Genomic DNA, 12,672 nt, shown 5'->3' on the forward strand with positions numbered 1-12,672 from the left:
GAATCTATCGAACTCTGGAAAATAATCACCAACGCATCCAAGATTTCCCGAGCCACCTCCTTCAGTACGCTGGGATGTAGACCATCAGGCCCCGGAGACTTATCAACCTTCAGACCTAACAGTCTCTCCAACACCAACTCCTGGCAAATACAGATTCCCTTAAGTTCAGGTCCTTCAGTCACTGTTACCTCAGGGAGATTGCTTGTGTCTTTGCCAGTGAACACAGATCTGAAGTACCCATTTAATTCTTCTGCCATTTCTTTGTTCCCCGTAATATATTCCCCTGTTTCTGTCTTCAAGGGCCCAATTTTAGTCCTAACCATTTTTTTGCCTTGCACATACTTGAAAAAGCTTTTATTATCCTCCTTTATATTATTGGCCAGTTTACCTTCGTACTTCATTTTTCCTCTGCGTATTTCCTTCTTAGTACTCCTCTGTTGTTCTTTAAAAGCTTCCCAGTCCTCTGTTTTCCCACTTATCTTTGCTATGTTATACTTTTTCTCTTTTAACTTTATATGTTTCTTATCTTCTCTCGTCAGCCACGGCCACCCATGCCTCCTCCTGGGATCTTTCTTCCTTTTAGGAATGAACTGATCCTGCAACTTCTGCATTATACACAGAAATATCCGCCATTGTTCCACCACAGTCATCGCTGCTAAGGTATTGCACCATTGAACTTTGGCCACCTCCTCCCTCATAGCTCCATAGTTCCCTTTATTCAACAGAAGTACTGTCACTTCCAACTGTACCCTCTCCCTCTCAAATTGCAGATTGAAGCTGAATGTATTATGGTCACTACTTCCCAATGGCTCCTTCACTTCGAGGTCTCTGACCAATTCTGGTTCATTACACAATACTAGATCCAGAATTGCCTTCTCCCTGGTTGGCTCCAGCACCAGCTGCTCTAAGAATCCATCTCTGATGCTCAATCTATTTGTTGAGAAAAGTTTTGAGATTCTCCCTTTAAGCTTTAAACGGTGGCATCAGAATCAGAGTGGCAACTACCGTATTCTATGCATTTGCATTTCATTACTAGCTCAATTTGCTTTATCATGTCACTTGCAATTCCATTCTTCCTGAGAAATTAGATGGCGTAAATCCCTGAAGTAAAATTCACTGAATCATCCTGGCAGCCACAACTCACCAAATGAATAAACCAGACATTTAATTGAGGGTGCAGCACACTGTTCCTCTGGGTTTCATAGCTACCATCTTCCCTTACATGTTGTCCACCCAAGCCAACATTGGCAACCCACCAGCCTCACCACATCATCACTGCTCTCAAAGCGACTCTCATGCCATTTCATCCCTTTAACACCCGACTTTGGAGCTCAGAATCACTTATGACTTGCATGCTTCTACCAGGTCACTTTTCATGCAGGGGCATTCATGCATTAACATAGGACATATCTTCTAGCTCTTCACTTACTTTATTCATGCTCACTCACTTGGTTGGAGTCTGTCAGTCTCTGTTGCTTATATTGTTCTTCATTGTGACAAGTAGTCCACCTTCCCCTCTGCACTTCAAGCACTGAGTAATCAATGGAATGAGTGAGGCAGAGTACTGCAGCAGCTTGCAGAATGTGTCAGCAGTTTACATGACAAATACACTACATGTGCTTCAAGCAAATGGCCAAATCTGAGTCAAAGGGGACCAATCTTTCGTGGGGTCAAAGGGAACTACACTCAAGGTTATGGGCTCATCTGATTCTGTGATTTGCCCACGGTCAGTTAGGCTTTCAGTCCACCCAGTATCTAGAGATCTATGTCCCTGCAGTGCAGGAATTGGGCTTTACTCAGTCTTTACAAGTCAAATGCAACCAGCCAGAGAATTACAGGTAGATGCTCTGGAGACCTGGTCCTCAGAGTGGGTCATTCTTTGTCCAGGCTATTCCAGCATGTCAGTCCAGGAAGTAGGACAGAGGCAGTCCCTGGCGCGTGGCTTACTGGTGATGTCCATGGAGTCCGGGGAAAGTGGAAACTTTAAATCTGGGGATGGGTTTCATTGCACTGGGTTACTGAATAAATGATTACAGTAAATTTATTAAAGGGAAGGATCTCAAAACATAGGATGGGATCAGGAGGAGGGAGTTTTAACAGGCCACAGCAATACTACATGAAAGTATAGATCCAACAAGAGCATGACAATTTACAAAGCCATGGGCTCTGGGGATTCAGTAATGGCATTAATTATTATATAAAGAATCTCAAGTATAATTGACTGAGCGGGTTTTCCTGAAAACGTATTCAATCACACTTCCTTTCCTTTCAGATATTGACCTGATTTCATTTAGATGCTTTTCTTGACTAATTAGCACACTTTTTAAAAAGACTGCCTGTTAAGATTACTGGCGTAATTAGAACACCAACTACCAATACTTTGTTTGTGCAATACATATAATACTCACTTATCAGTTCATTTAGGAACAAGTGCACACTCTAGTTTTATTTTGATTTCACGCATGCATAACAAAGAAATATCCAGACTGTATTCAGAATCTGTATTTCAGTCAGTTGGTTAGATTCTGAACGAGCAAGTTTTCTGCAATGTCTTTTGAAGAACCCATCCAGTATGATGCTTCCAATAACACACCTTTTGCTGTCTACTTTTCCAGCCTCTTGCCTGTCTACTTAAATAATAGCAGTATCAGACCAATTGACTTTTCATAATTTTAATCCAGTTTAAGTTAGAATTCAAAATACAGAGCAATATACAATGTATCACAAACAATATCAAAGCTTTTATTACTCATATTAAACTGCAACAATAAATCATAGTGGAATAAAATAGCAAATCTCACATAGGATGAACACTGTTTTAGTACAATGGAATTGAACTGTCATGCCACCGTTTAAAAGGCCTGATCTCTAAGCCAACTTTAAACAGATTTTAAAGTGGCAGATATTACTTCTTTGGGGAATGCATTAAGCCACATTTTCATTTTCCAGTGCATTCAAAATACCGTTCACAAACAATCTTGCCAAATAAATCTTCTGAAACTTATAATTAATGCTAATAATGTGATGATCAAGTGTTCACAGAAGTTGCTGACTCTCTATTACTGTGCTCTCACCTTGGCAACTTTAACGAAAGGCTGCAATGCAAAAAAAATGCTATGATAGTTATATCTCATTAGTGCTGGAGTTGAGATTCTATGGGCTTATATGTAATTTTTTTTTCAGCTGTGTGAAAGGGACATTCTTGAATCCGACTTGCAATTAAATCCAAGCCAATATACTTAAAAAAATACAATATCCTTGGGTCCTTTATAATAGTCTACAGTGCAGTAACAGATTCACCTGGCTCAAATTGGTCACAGTATTCAACTGTATCAAATTGTTGCGGCAGATCTCTCAAGGCACCTAATGTGATGTGGATGCAATCAATCAAATTTAACCCCCATACTGGCCACTGAATTCAGTACACTATTTATGCAAGTGTTAACTTGTACTAGTGGCGGCTGTAACAATCCAAGAAAATATTTTCACTTTTCCACAAGTACATGACATTAATTTCAATGGTTGATCCTACTGTACAATCACTCGCGATCCACTTAACTCATTGCTGTTGTTTTCCCAAAAAAAAAACACTGCCATGGAAACAACTGAACAATCCTAGATTTTAACTCAGTTTTCTAGCTGTGATTTTAAAAAAGTAAATGTTTTGTAAAATTTTAATACTCAACTAACTCCAATGTGTACTCTGTAAGACACTCCAGATGTAATGGAAAGGCTTCAAATACATAGAAATGCTTCAAAATAATACTTGGAGCATTCTGATTGCCAATAAAAATTAAACTTGTGAACTTTAAGTTTGCTCACATTTTTAATTGTATATCCACAAGGACAAAGGGCCACTGAGTTAGAATCTCAAATGTACAAGTAAAATACAATGCTTGAAGAGGAAAATCTGTACTTGCCCTAAGGATATTTTCCTCAGTTCATGATACTAGCTAATCATCTCTTCAAGGAGATGAGAGCCAGCTTGCATGACCAGAAGGCAGCTCTAGAAAATCCCTACTACCATTGTTACCCTATTAAGCGAAAATCTTTCTTAAAAACGAACACCGGTAAACCTGTGGTGTAAAGAGAATATATCTTGGCACGCATGTACTATAATTTATACTTTCACACATGATGCTGACTATTCAAAACTTCAGCAATTGTGGATTATTCATTCAATCACATTATGGAAACAAATATAATTATGTGGGTTACTGTGACATATCCCCTACTTGCAGAATACAGGTGTGATATATTTTGTTAGAATTCTTATTAAATTGCGTTTAATTTATGTGCACTTCATTCATAGAATGCAACACGTGAAATTTTATTGCTTGTATAAAAAATATGTTGAAATAGAAATATAGTTTTACATCAATGAAGACGTTAAAGAAACATACCCTCTCTTCTTATAGGCCTATATAATTTTCCTTAAAATGTTTTTTTTGTTTATTCTCCCTTCGGTTCACTTTGCTTCCCTCAGCTATATTTTGCAGATATCATTTCAGGTTCAACATTTGCCCTCAATTATTAAAATGGTTTTTACTATTATTTCGCAGCATAACACTCTTATGTAATAAAATTTGTATAGATTGATTTATCAGTCGGTAGTACGTGTTTAGCAATGACTATAAATACATTCAAAAGCATGTGACCCTGTACCATTGCTGCGTGTTGCTTATCAGCATACTTCACGTTTTGCCAGTGTATAGTATTGCCCCTTCTTTTAACTGAGAGTGCATACAATGTAAAATGCACAACTTGGCAAATTTAAAAATGCCCAATAAGTCCAGACCAGACATATAATCTTTTTTTCACGTTCATGTTGTGAAGCTCAGAGAAGAAAATCATCTGTAATCTATTAATGGTCTGCTTTAAAATGCTAGCACAGAAATCGTGCAGTTAAAATGGTATGGCTTCTTAATGCTACGGCCTTTTTTTAAACATTTCATGTTCTGTTCATTTTTTTAATGACAGATAAACTAGTAGAGTGTAAAAGTGATTCTTAAATTCATTGCTGCAGGCTAGTAAAAGAGATGTTATCTCTTCAAAGCTCAAAAGCATGTTTCCAACCAAGTATGAGCACCAGATGGAACAAGGTGCAGATCTCAATGATCTATGCCCATAGTAGCTGACTGACCAAACATGTGTAAGACAACGTGAAAAATCAGCAAGCTTGTGTTGTTCTTTGTCATAGTAAGAACTGTTTCCCTGAATGCTAAGACACTAAAACACTAGCAAAATTTACACAAAGATTTGCAGATGTACCGGATCTTTATAGTAATATAGAGAAATTCATACTGGAGCAAAACAGCATTGTACATCAATTCTGCCAAAAAACAAACTGCACTTTGCAACATCAAATATAAGGCTGCAGGTATGCTTCATATTATGCTATGTAAAAATAAAAAAAAATGCCATTCATCAATTTTATTATAAAGGCTTTTCTTCATATGTTAAGTGATGAGGAGGGAATGGTTATGGTAAATAAGACAAATAAGTATTAACACCAACTTGTATTAAATTATGTAAACATGTACATCTTCTGAGGTCAGGACAGAGATCCTCTTGCCCAAGCAGTTACTGAACTTGAAGCATGGTTCGAATCTGTTTGGATGCTGATTCATCATTCAGGTGTCTTGTGGTGTACCTAAAAATTATTTAATAGTATACACATATTATTGAAGGAACTAATCATCCACAGTCGGCAAAACTATTGCCTGTATGTTAAAGTTTTTAATAATTATATTTGACAGTATATGCCCATATCTTTGGGGTATTGTGGTCCAAAATGTTAACTCATAAATGTAGTTTTTCTTCCCTTTCCTATGGGCAGTACTGCCCCATATAAACAAAACAGTTGTTTTTAAACAATTCAATAGGGCTCTCTTGGATTTAATTAATATGAATAGATATAAACACCCCAGTCAAAAACAACTTTATTTAATCTGCCACAGAATTTCTTTCCACACTTTTGTCAAAGTTTAATTAAGTACTGGATTACTAACAGATGCAATATATTGATCAAATTATTAGCATAAACCACCAAAAAAGACACACTAGATTACTGTAATGTTCTTTTATTTCAGGTGCTGGGCTTCAAATGAAACACAAAACTATTAGTAACTTCATTCAAATAAGATATTAAAGAAAGGGCTGCTGTGGAAAACAGCATACTGTAGAGCAGGAGTGCCTGGAGAGATCAGTCTGAGAATTGCACAAACTGGTAGAAGGCCTTCAAACTGCACCAGAGTATCAAAGAATGGCTGATCTGTGCCTTGCAGTAAAGGTCCCAATATACCCAACTTAATTAAAATGTAAACTAATAAATCTCTATGATTTTAAATGCCTCAATAAGATGACCCTTCAACTCCTAGAAACCAAGGAACATTGCTGAGGCACCTTGCTGGGAATTTTGTTCTGCATTTAACATACTGAATTTGAGGAAGGTGATGGTGGTGCTTTCAGTGGGTCAAAAAGCTGGAGCAAACCTGATCTCAGCTATTTCTCGGAGCAGTGACCCCAGTCGATGCCATCATGTGATGAACTGCCAGGCATCAAAACCCCCATGCCTGAAGGTTGCAGATTATCTAAGAACTGTTGGTCAATCAGAGGGCTGACTGGTCTTCAGTCCCAACAGGGCCACTGAGAGAGGTAACTCAGGGAGCCAGTGGTGAGATCAGGGTATGTTTTTGCATTTGCTGTCCTTGCTGGGACCTCTTCCATAATCATAGAGTGCCCAATAGTAGGCCGCTCCCCTCTGCCAGCTTTTACTGAGTATCATCACACATGGCAGAGGAGATCTTTTCCTTGTCCTGCTGTGTTTCCAGCACAGTGGGAAAATGGCCCTAAATTGGTTACTTTAGAGCTTCAAAATGCCTTTGGATGAGGAGACCACCTCCACCTTTCTTGGGAACCTAGGAGTGGGAGTAGGCCATTTAAACCGCCGAATCTGCGCTCTCATTCAACACGATCATGAGTGCTCATCTATTTCAATGCCTTTTCTCAAACTAGGCCCATATACATTTTCGTCATTGGTGTTTAGAAATTCACAATTCACTGAGTAAAATTCACTCTCAATTCACTCACCATCAACATAAATGGTTTCTTCCTTATTTTGAAATTGTACCCTTGGGTTTTAGACTCTCCAACTACAGTAAATATCTTACATGCACCTATCTTGTCTCTCTCTTTTAGGTATTTGATAGCTTTCTTCGAAATTCTACAGAATAGAGGCTTAGTTTCTCCAATCTCCCTTCACAGGACAGTCCCGCTATCCTGGGGAGAAGTCTCGTAAATATACATTGCACTCTCTCAAGAACAATACTATCCTTCTTAAGGTAAAAGGGCAAATACTGCACATACTACTTCAGGTGCGGTTTGACCAAGATTTTATACAACTGAAGCAAAACTTCACCACTCCTGTACTCCTCAAATGATAAATGCTAACATACCATTAGCCTTCCTGAATGCTTGCTGCATCTGCATGTTAGACTTCAGTGATTCACCAAAAAGGACAGCCAGGTCCTACACTTTCTAATCGTTACTCAAAAAAAAAAATTGGGCACATGTGTTCCTCCTATCAAAGTGGATAATCTCACACATTTCCAAAGTAGATTCCATCTGCCATGGTCTTGACCAGTCATTAGATGACAAATTCTCTGAAACCACTTTGGATTTCCTCTCAGGACATATCCAAATTATTGATATGTACTGTGAACAGCTGGGCCCCAAGTACTGATCCTTGCAGTGCTCCATTAGTCACAAACTGTCAGTGACAGAATGACCTATTTCAACCTACTGTTTCTGCCTGTTAGCCTTAATTCATGCTGGTACATTATCTCTTATACCTGGTGCTTTAAGTTTGCTGACCAAACTCCGAGATCACTTTATCAAAAGGCATCTGAAAATCAGAGTCCAATATTTTCATTGAATCCCCTTTATAAATTCCGTTATTAACAGCCGCAACAATCTCTAACAGGTTCAAACATGAATTTCCATTCACAAGGATTTGCTATGTTGAAACAGACCATTATTAACCAAGTGTCCTTTTACCACATCTTTTATAATTGATTGCAGCATTTTACATACTACTGATGCAAGGTCAACAGATCTATGGCTCCTTGTTATCCCTCTCACTCTCTTCCTAAATAGTGAGGTGACATTTTCAATGGTACAAAGCAGTGATTTTCCAATCTGTGGGATATATTTCAGAATTTATAGAATTTTGGAAGATGTTAGCAATGAGAGTGGTGGACAAATAAGTTCTCTCTTTCAATCTCAGGTCCCAGGGACTTATCATTCAATCCCATTAATTTCTCCAACACAACCTTCTTATTACTAGTAATTTTTATAATTCTCCCAAGTTCCTTAGACTTCTGATTCTGGGACAGTTCTCGTATCTTCCTCAATGAAGGTAGATACATCATACATAATTAATCATGGATAAAGTACAGCAGATGCTGGATAGTCTCGCAAACAATAGTGATAGTCCTGGTAACAACATAGTGATCTTCAGTGATGAGGTCATGGTCTGAGATAGGATGTATTTGGCTTCTCTGCCATTTCACAATTCCTCATCATAAATTTTTCTGACCCTGCCTGTAATGCACCCACATTTGTCTTTGTCAATCATTGCATCTGTAGAAGCTTTCGCTGTCTACATTTGTGAGTTTACATTCATATTATGTTCTCCCTTTCTTTATCAGTTTCTTGGTTTTGGTTTTCCTTTGCTGCATTTTAAAATCCTCTGTGGTCAGGTGGCCAGCAGCAGAAATGGCTACTGACTGGTTAAGAACTACAATCAAGCATACTTGGAATTTTGGTCAAGCCAGTTTAAACTCTGAGGTCAGAGTGTTGACCAAATAAAGCAAGTGTCATGTGTCTTTAAATATACTGACACCATACAACTTTATAGAGAGCATGGAATGTAGCTGTTTACAACTTGGTGTAAACACTTGAGAGTTATTTACCATAAGTTTCATTGGTTGAGATTGAATAACGTGATCGGGATTTGATCAATTCATGTGCTGAGTGCCATAAGACATTCTGAAAAGTGAATATATTTTGAGGTAAGTTAGCAGAACAAAGGATTTTCTTAGGGGTAGGCTAGGAGACCAACATTTGAGAAGAATATGTCCTGAAGTTACCTCCAAAGAAAATGAAGAACCATGAGGTGAGATCGACATTGAGTACAAAGTTGGTCACTTTATTCAAATTTGGGTAGTATTTGATTCAAGTCAAGTAGAGTTAGGGTTAAACGTGAATTAAATTCAAGTGAGGTGAAGTGAAATGAAGTGAATTGAAGCTGAAGTTAGATAAAGGAAGAAGTAAATTTTGCAATGAATGTCGGTTTTATATTAAGCATTGGTACTTAAAGAGATAAAATAAAGAAGGGTTATTTAATTAAATCCTGAGTCTGTTCTCTGCCTTTTGTCTGTCACACATGGGAAGAACATTGTAGTGTACTCCTTTTTAGGTAACACCTCCCAATCTTCAGACACCTTACCATCCCTGGCAATTTTATAGACCTTTTCTTAATCTTATACATTCCTTAAATTGCTTTTTTAGCCACAGTTGACTGACTTGCCCACTGCTTCAGTGAATTACTCAGAACAGAGATGATGGTGGGTAACCACCTCGCCTTTCTACTCAAGTAAATTATACCCGATACATGTAGTGTCTGTCCTCAGCGTGAGCAAGGTTACTCATAGGCACTTGAATTAAAAACATGCTCATTTCTCTTGTAGAAACATTTTTCATCTTGTAAAGCAGAAAATTTCAGAAAAAGTCCAATCTCTATATAAAACTGGTGTGTATTGGAAACTGGTTTCTTAATTTGGACAGAAGTCCTTAATTTGCCTGCCCTACAATATGTTCATTGCATATCTTAATATAGCACAAGTGAAATCCAGAAGTCTTAATCTTCAAGTGGCCTCAAATCCTATATGAGATAAAACATCACCAACCGCTGGACATGGATAAAGGCATATCCTTTCAAGTAAATACTCGTTCATCTAGCAAGGTATGTCATGCTATCTGTGAAGTGGAGACTAATTCTCAAACTCTGATGTACCTCACAAATGAAAAGCCACTCAACTTGACCTCCACCAAAATCCATAGCATAACTGTACAAAGTTTTCCCCAGTATATTATTAACAATAGGGTATACCCATGATAGCCCTTTATAGACAAAGTATCAGAAACTAGACATGAAATGGAAGCACCCGCTCTCAAACACTGAGCAGTTCAAGTATATTAAGCTAGAATGCAATGTACAAATGGTTTTATGATTATATTCAAAGGAAGGTTAGGTTCTACATGGAACTTCATTGAATACAACAGCTTGGAATGAACAGTTACTTTACTTTATCCAGTGAAATTTAAGTATCAGTGCTTACTAAATACAATGGAAAAAACATCATTTTCATACCTCAAGGCTAAAACTATTCATAACTGGCCAGACATTAGATATATGACCATTAGATATGAGCTAAAAATCAACTGCAGATAAAGCAGACTGCACTCACATTAATTCTTAAAAGAATCTGGTTAGGAAAAAAACCAAATCTTACCTGAGCGCATTCAGAAGACCTTCCACGTTGTTTGGTGGCTGCTCTTTCAACACTTTTATGCATCCTTTCATCTGAGATATAACATAAGCAATGGTTAAGTTTCAGTAAGTTATACAAACATTTATTATATTTCTCTGTTGAAGCTTTACATCATTATCTCTTTAGACTGTTGGTATATTTTAACATAATGTCCTGTTGTGGCCTTGAATGGACTGTTTAAATCATCCATCTCATCAAAGAATTTGCTTCAAATCAAATACAATCTATTACAAACCCATTAAAATTCATAAAATGAAGCTCAGAGTTCATATGAATCTTCAATTGGAATCAGCCATTTGCTAGTAATGATCTGGATTTCCACTTAATGATCTTAATGTCTGCTAATAATCTTGACGATAAATTTATCAAATGAGTTGACAAACCAAATCAAATGCACAGCAAGCATGAAAAAAGTATAGTCCCCCGAATGTATTTCATGCTGCTTCACAGTAACTTAATGTCTCTATCTAGTAAATTTACAAAAACATCACTGAATGACCTCATAAGAAAAAAAGGGTCTTGGAGCATATGTCATATAAAAAAAAGAAATCAGTCTTCATTTCCTATTGCTGAAAAAAAACTTCCCAAGATGGCTGCTTTTCCTCCTTTTCCATATTTAAGTCAGATTTAATTTTTGGGGAGTGGACAAATCTTGTTACATTGTAATTACAAGTTAGTCCCTTTACTTCAGAGTGAGTTCTCTTTTTCGGTTTATTATGGTTATCATTACTTGAGCCACCAACATTGCTGCTTCATGCAAAATGCTAATATAGTGCTGTCTATCCTTGTGTTAACTTTGAATATCAAGCGGTAAGTAAGCAAAGAGCATTTTGCACCAAAAAAAGTGCATTTGACAATTGACTGGCAATACAGAAGTGGCAACATGCTATTCCTGTCTACTGAGTACTTGCACCACTGACCTGGTCTCAAATTTGAACCCAGTTACACGATAAGGTGGTCTAATGTATCGGAATCCAGAAAGCCAGTTGATAAAAGATACTCCTGGGAGCCAATATTTAGTCACTCTAGTACTTTGTCAGAGTGAAGCATTAGATGTATACAGTTCCTTACTCAACCACTCTGAATTTCAATAACATTTCTTAAAGTGAAACCCTATTCGCTGCAACCTGACCCTGAGACCTTCAAAATGATTCCACTTGACATGAGTAGGTGAGAAAATTTCAAACTATCAGAAATGAATCTGCTTTTCTTAATCAATACATTTAGAGTCAGAGACACATACAGCCCGGAAACAGACCCTTCGGTCAAACTCATCTATGCCGACCAGGTATCCTTACCTACTCTTGTCTCATTTGCCAGCACTTGGCCCATATCCCTCTAAACCCTTCCTATTCATATACTCACCCAGATACCTTTTGAATGCTGCAATCGTACCAGTTTCCACCACTTCCTCTGGCAACTCATTTCATACATGTACCACTCTCTCTGTGAAAAAGTTGCCCCTTAGATCTCTTTCATATCTTTCACCTTTCATCCTAAACCTATGCCCTCTAGTTCTGGACACCCACCCCAGGGAAAAAAAACATTGTTTATTTATCCTAACCATGCTCCTCATGATTTTATAGACCACTAAAAGGTCACCCCTCAGCCTCCGACACTCCAGGGAAAACAGCCCAAACCTATTCAGCCACTCCCTATAGCGGGAATCCTCAAACCCTGACAATGCCCTTTTCGGAACTCTTTCAAGTTTTACAACATCCTTACGAAAGGAGACCAGAATTGCACTTAATGTTCCAAATGTGGCTTAACCAATGTCCTGTATAGCCGCAATATGACCTCCCAACTCCTGTACTCAATACTCCTGACCAACAAAAGAAAGCATACCAAATGCCTTCTTCATTATTCTACCTACTTTGAAGGAACTATGAACCTGCACTCCAAAGTCTCTTTGTTCAGCAACATTCCGTAGAACCTTACCATTAAGTGTGTAAGTCCTGCTCTGATTTGCTTTTCCAAAATGTAGCACCTTACATTTATCTAAACTAAACTCCATCTGCCACTCCTCAGCCCATTGGCCCATCTGATCAAGATCCCA

At 37.8% G+C, this 12,672-nt stretch overlaps 1 protein-coding gene across 7 annotated transcripts in view; it reads right to left on the minus strand.

Annotated features, from left to right (window-relative positions):
* Positions 1-2,743: 2,743 nt before the first annotated feature.
* LOC132807940 (CYFIP-related Rac1 interactor A) overlaps positions 2,744-12,672 on the minus strand; it is a 205,065-nt gene continuing 195,136 nt past the window's right edge. For all 7 annotated transcript variants that reach the window (XM_060821869.1, XM_060821845.1, XM_060821846.1 and 4 more), the window contains 2 exons: positions 10,578-10,648; positions 2,744-5,653 (listed from right to left, as the gene is read on the minus strand). In XM_060821869.1, the coding sequence (XP_060677852.1) occupies positions 5,584-5,653; positions 10,578-10,648 (141 nt within the window). In that variant the 3' untranslated portion in view covers positions 2,744-5,583. The remainder of the gene's footprint in view (positions 5,654-10,577; positions 10,649-12,672) is intronic.

This window comes from Hemiscyllium ocellatum, chromosome 3 (genome assembly GCF_020745735.1).
Source record: "Hemiscyllium ocellatum isolate sHemOce1 chromosome 3, sHemOce1.pat.X.cur, whole genome shotgun sequence".
NCBI lineage: Eukaryota > Metazoa > Chordata > Chondrichthyes > Orectolobiformes > Hemiscylliidae > Hemiscyllium > Hemiscyllium ocellatum.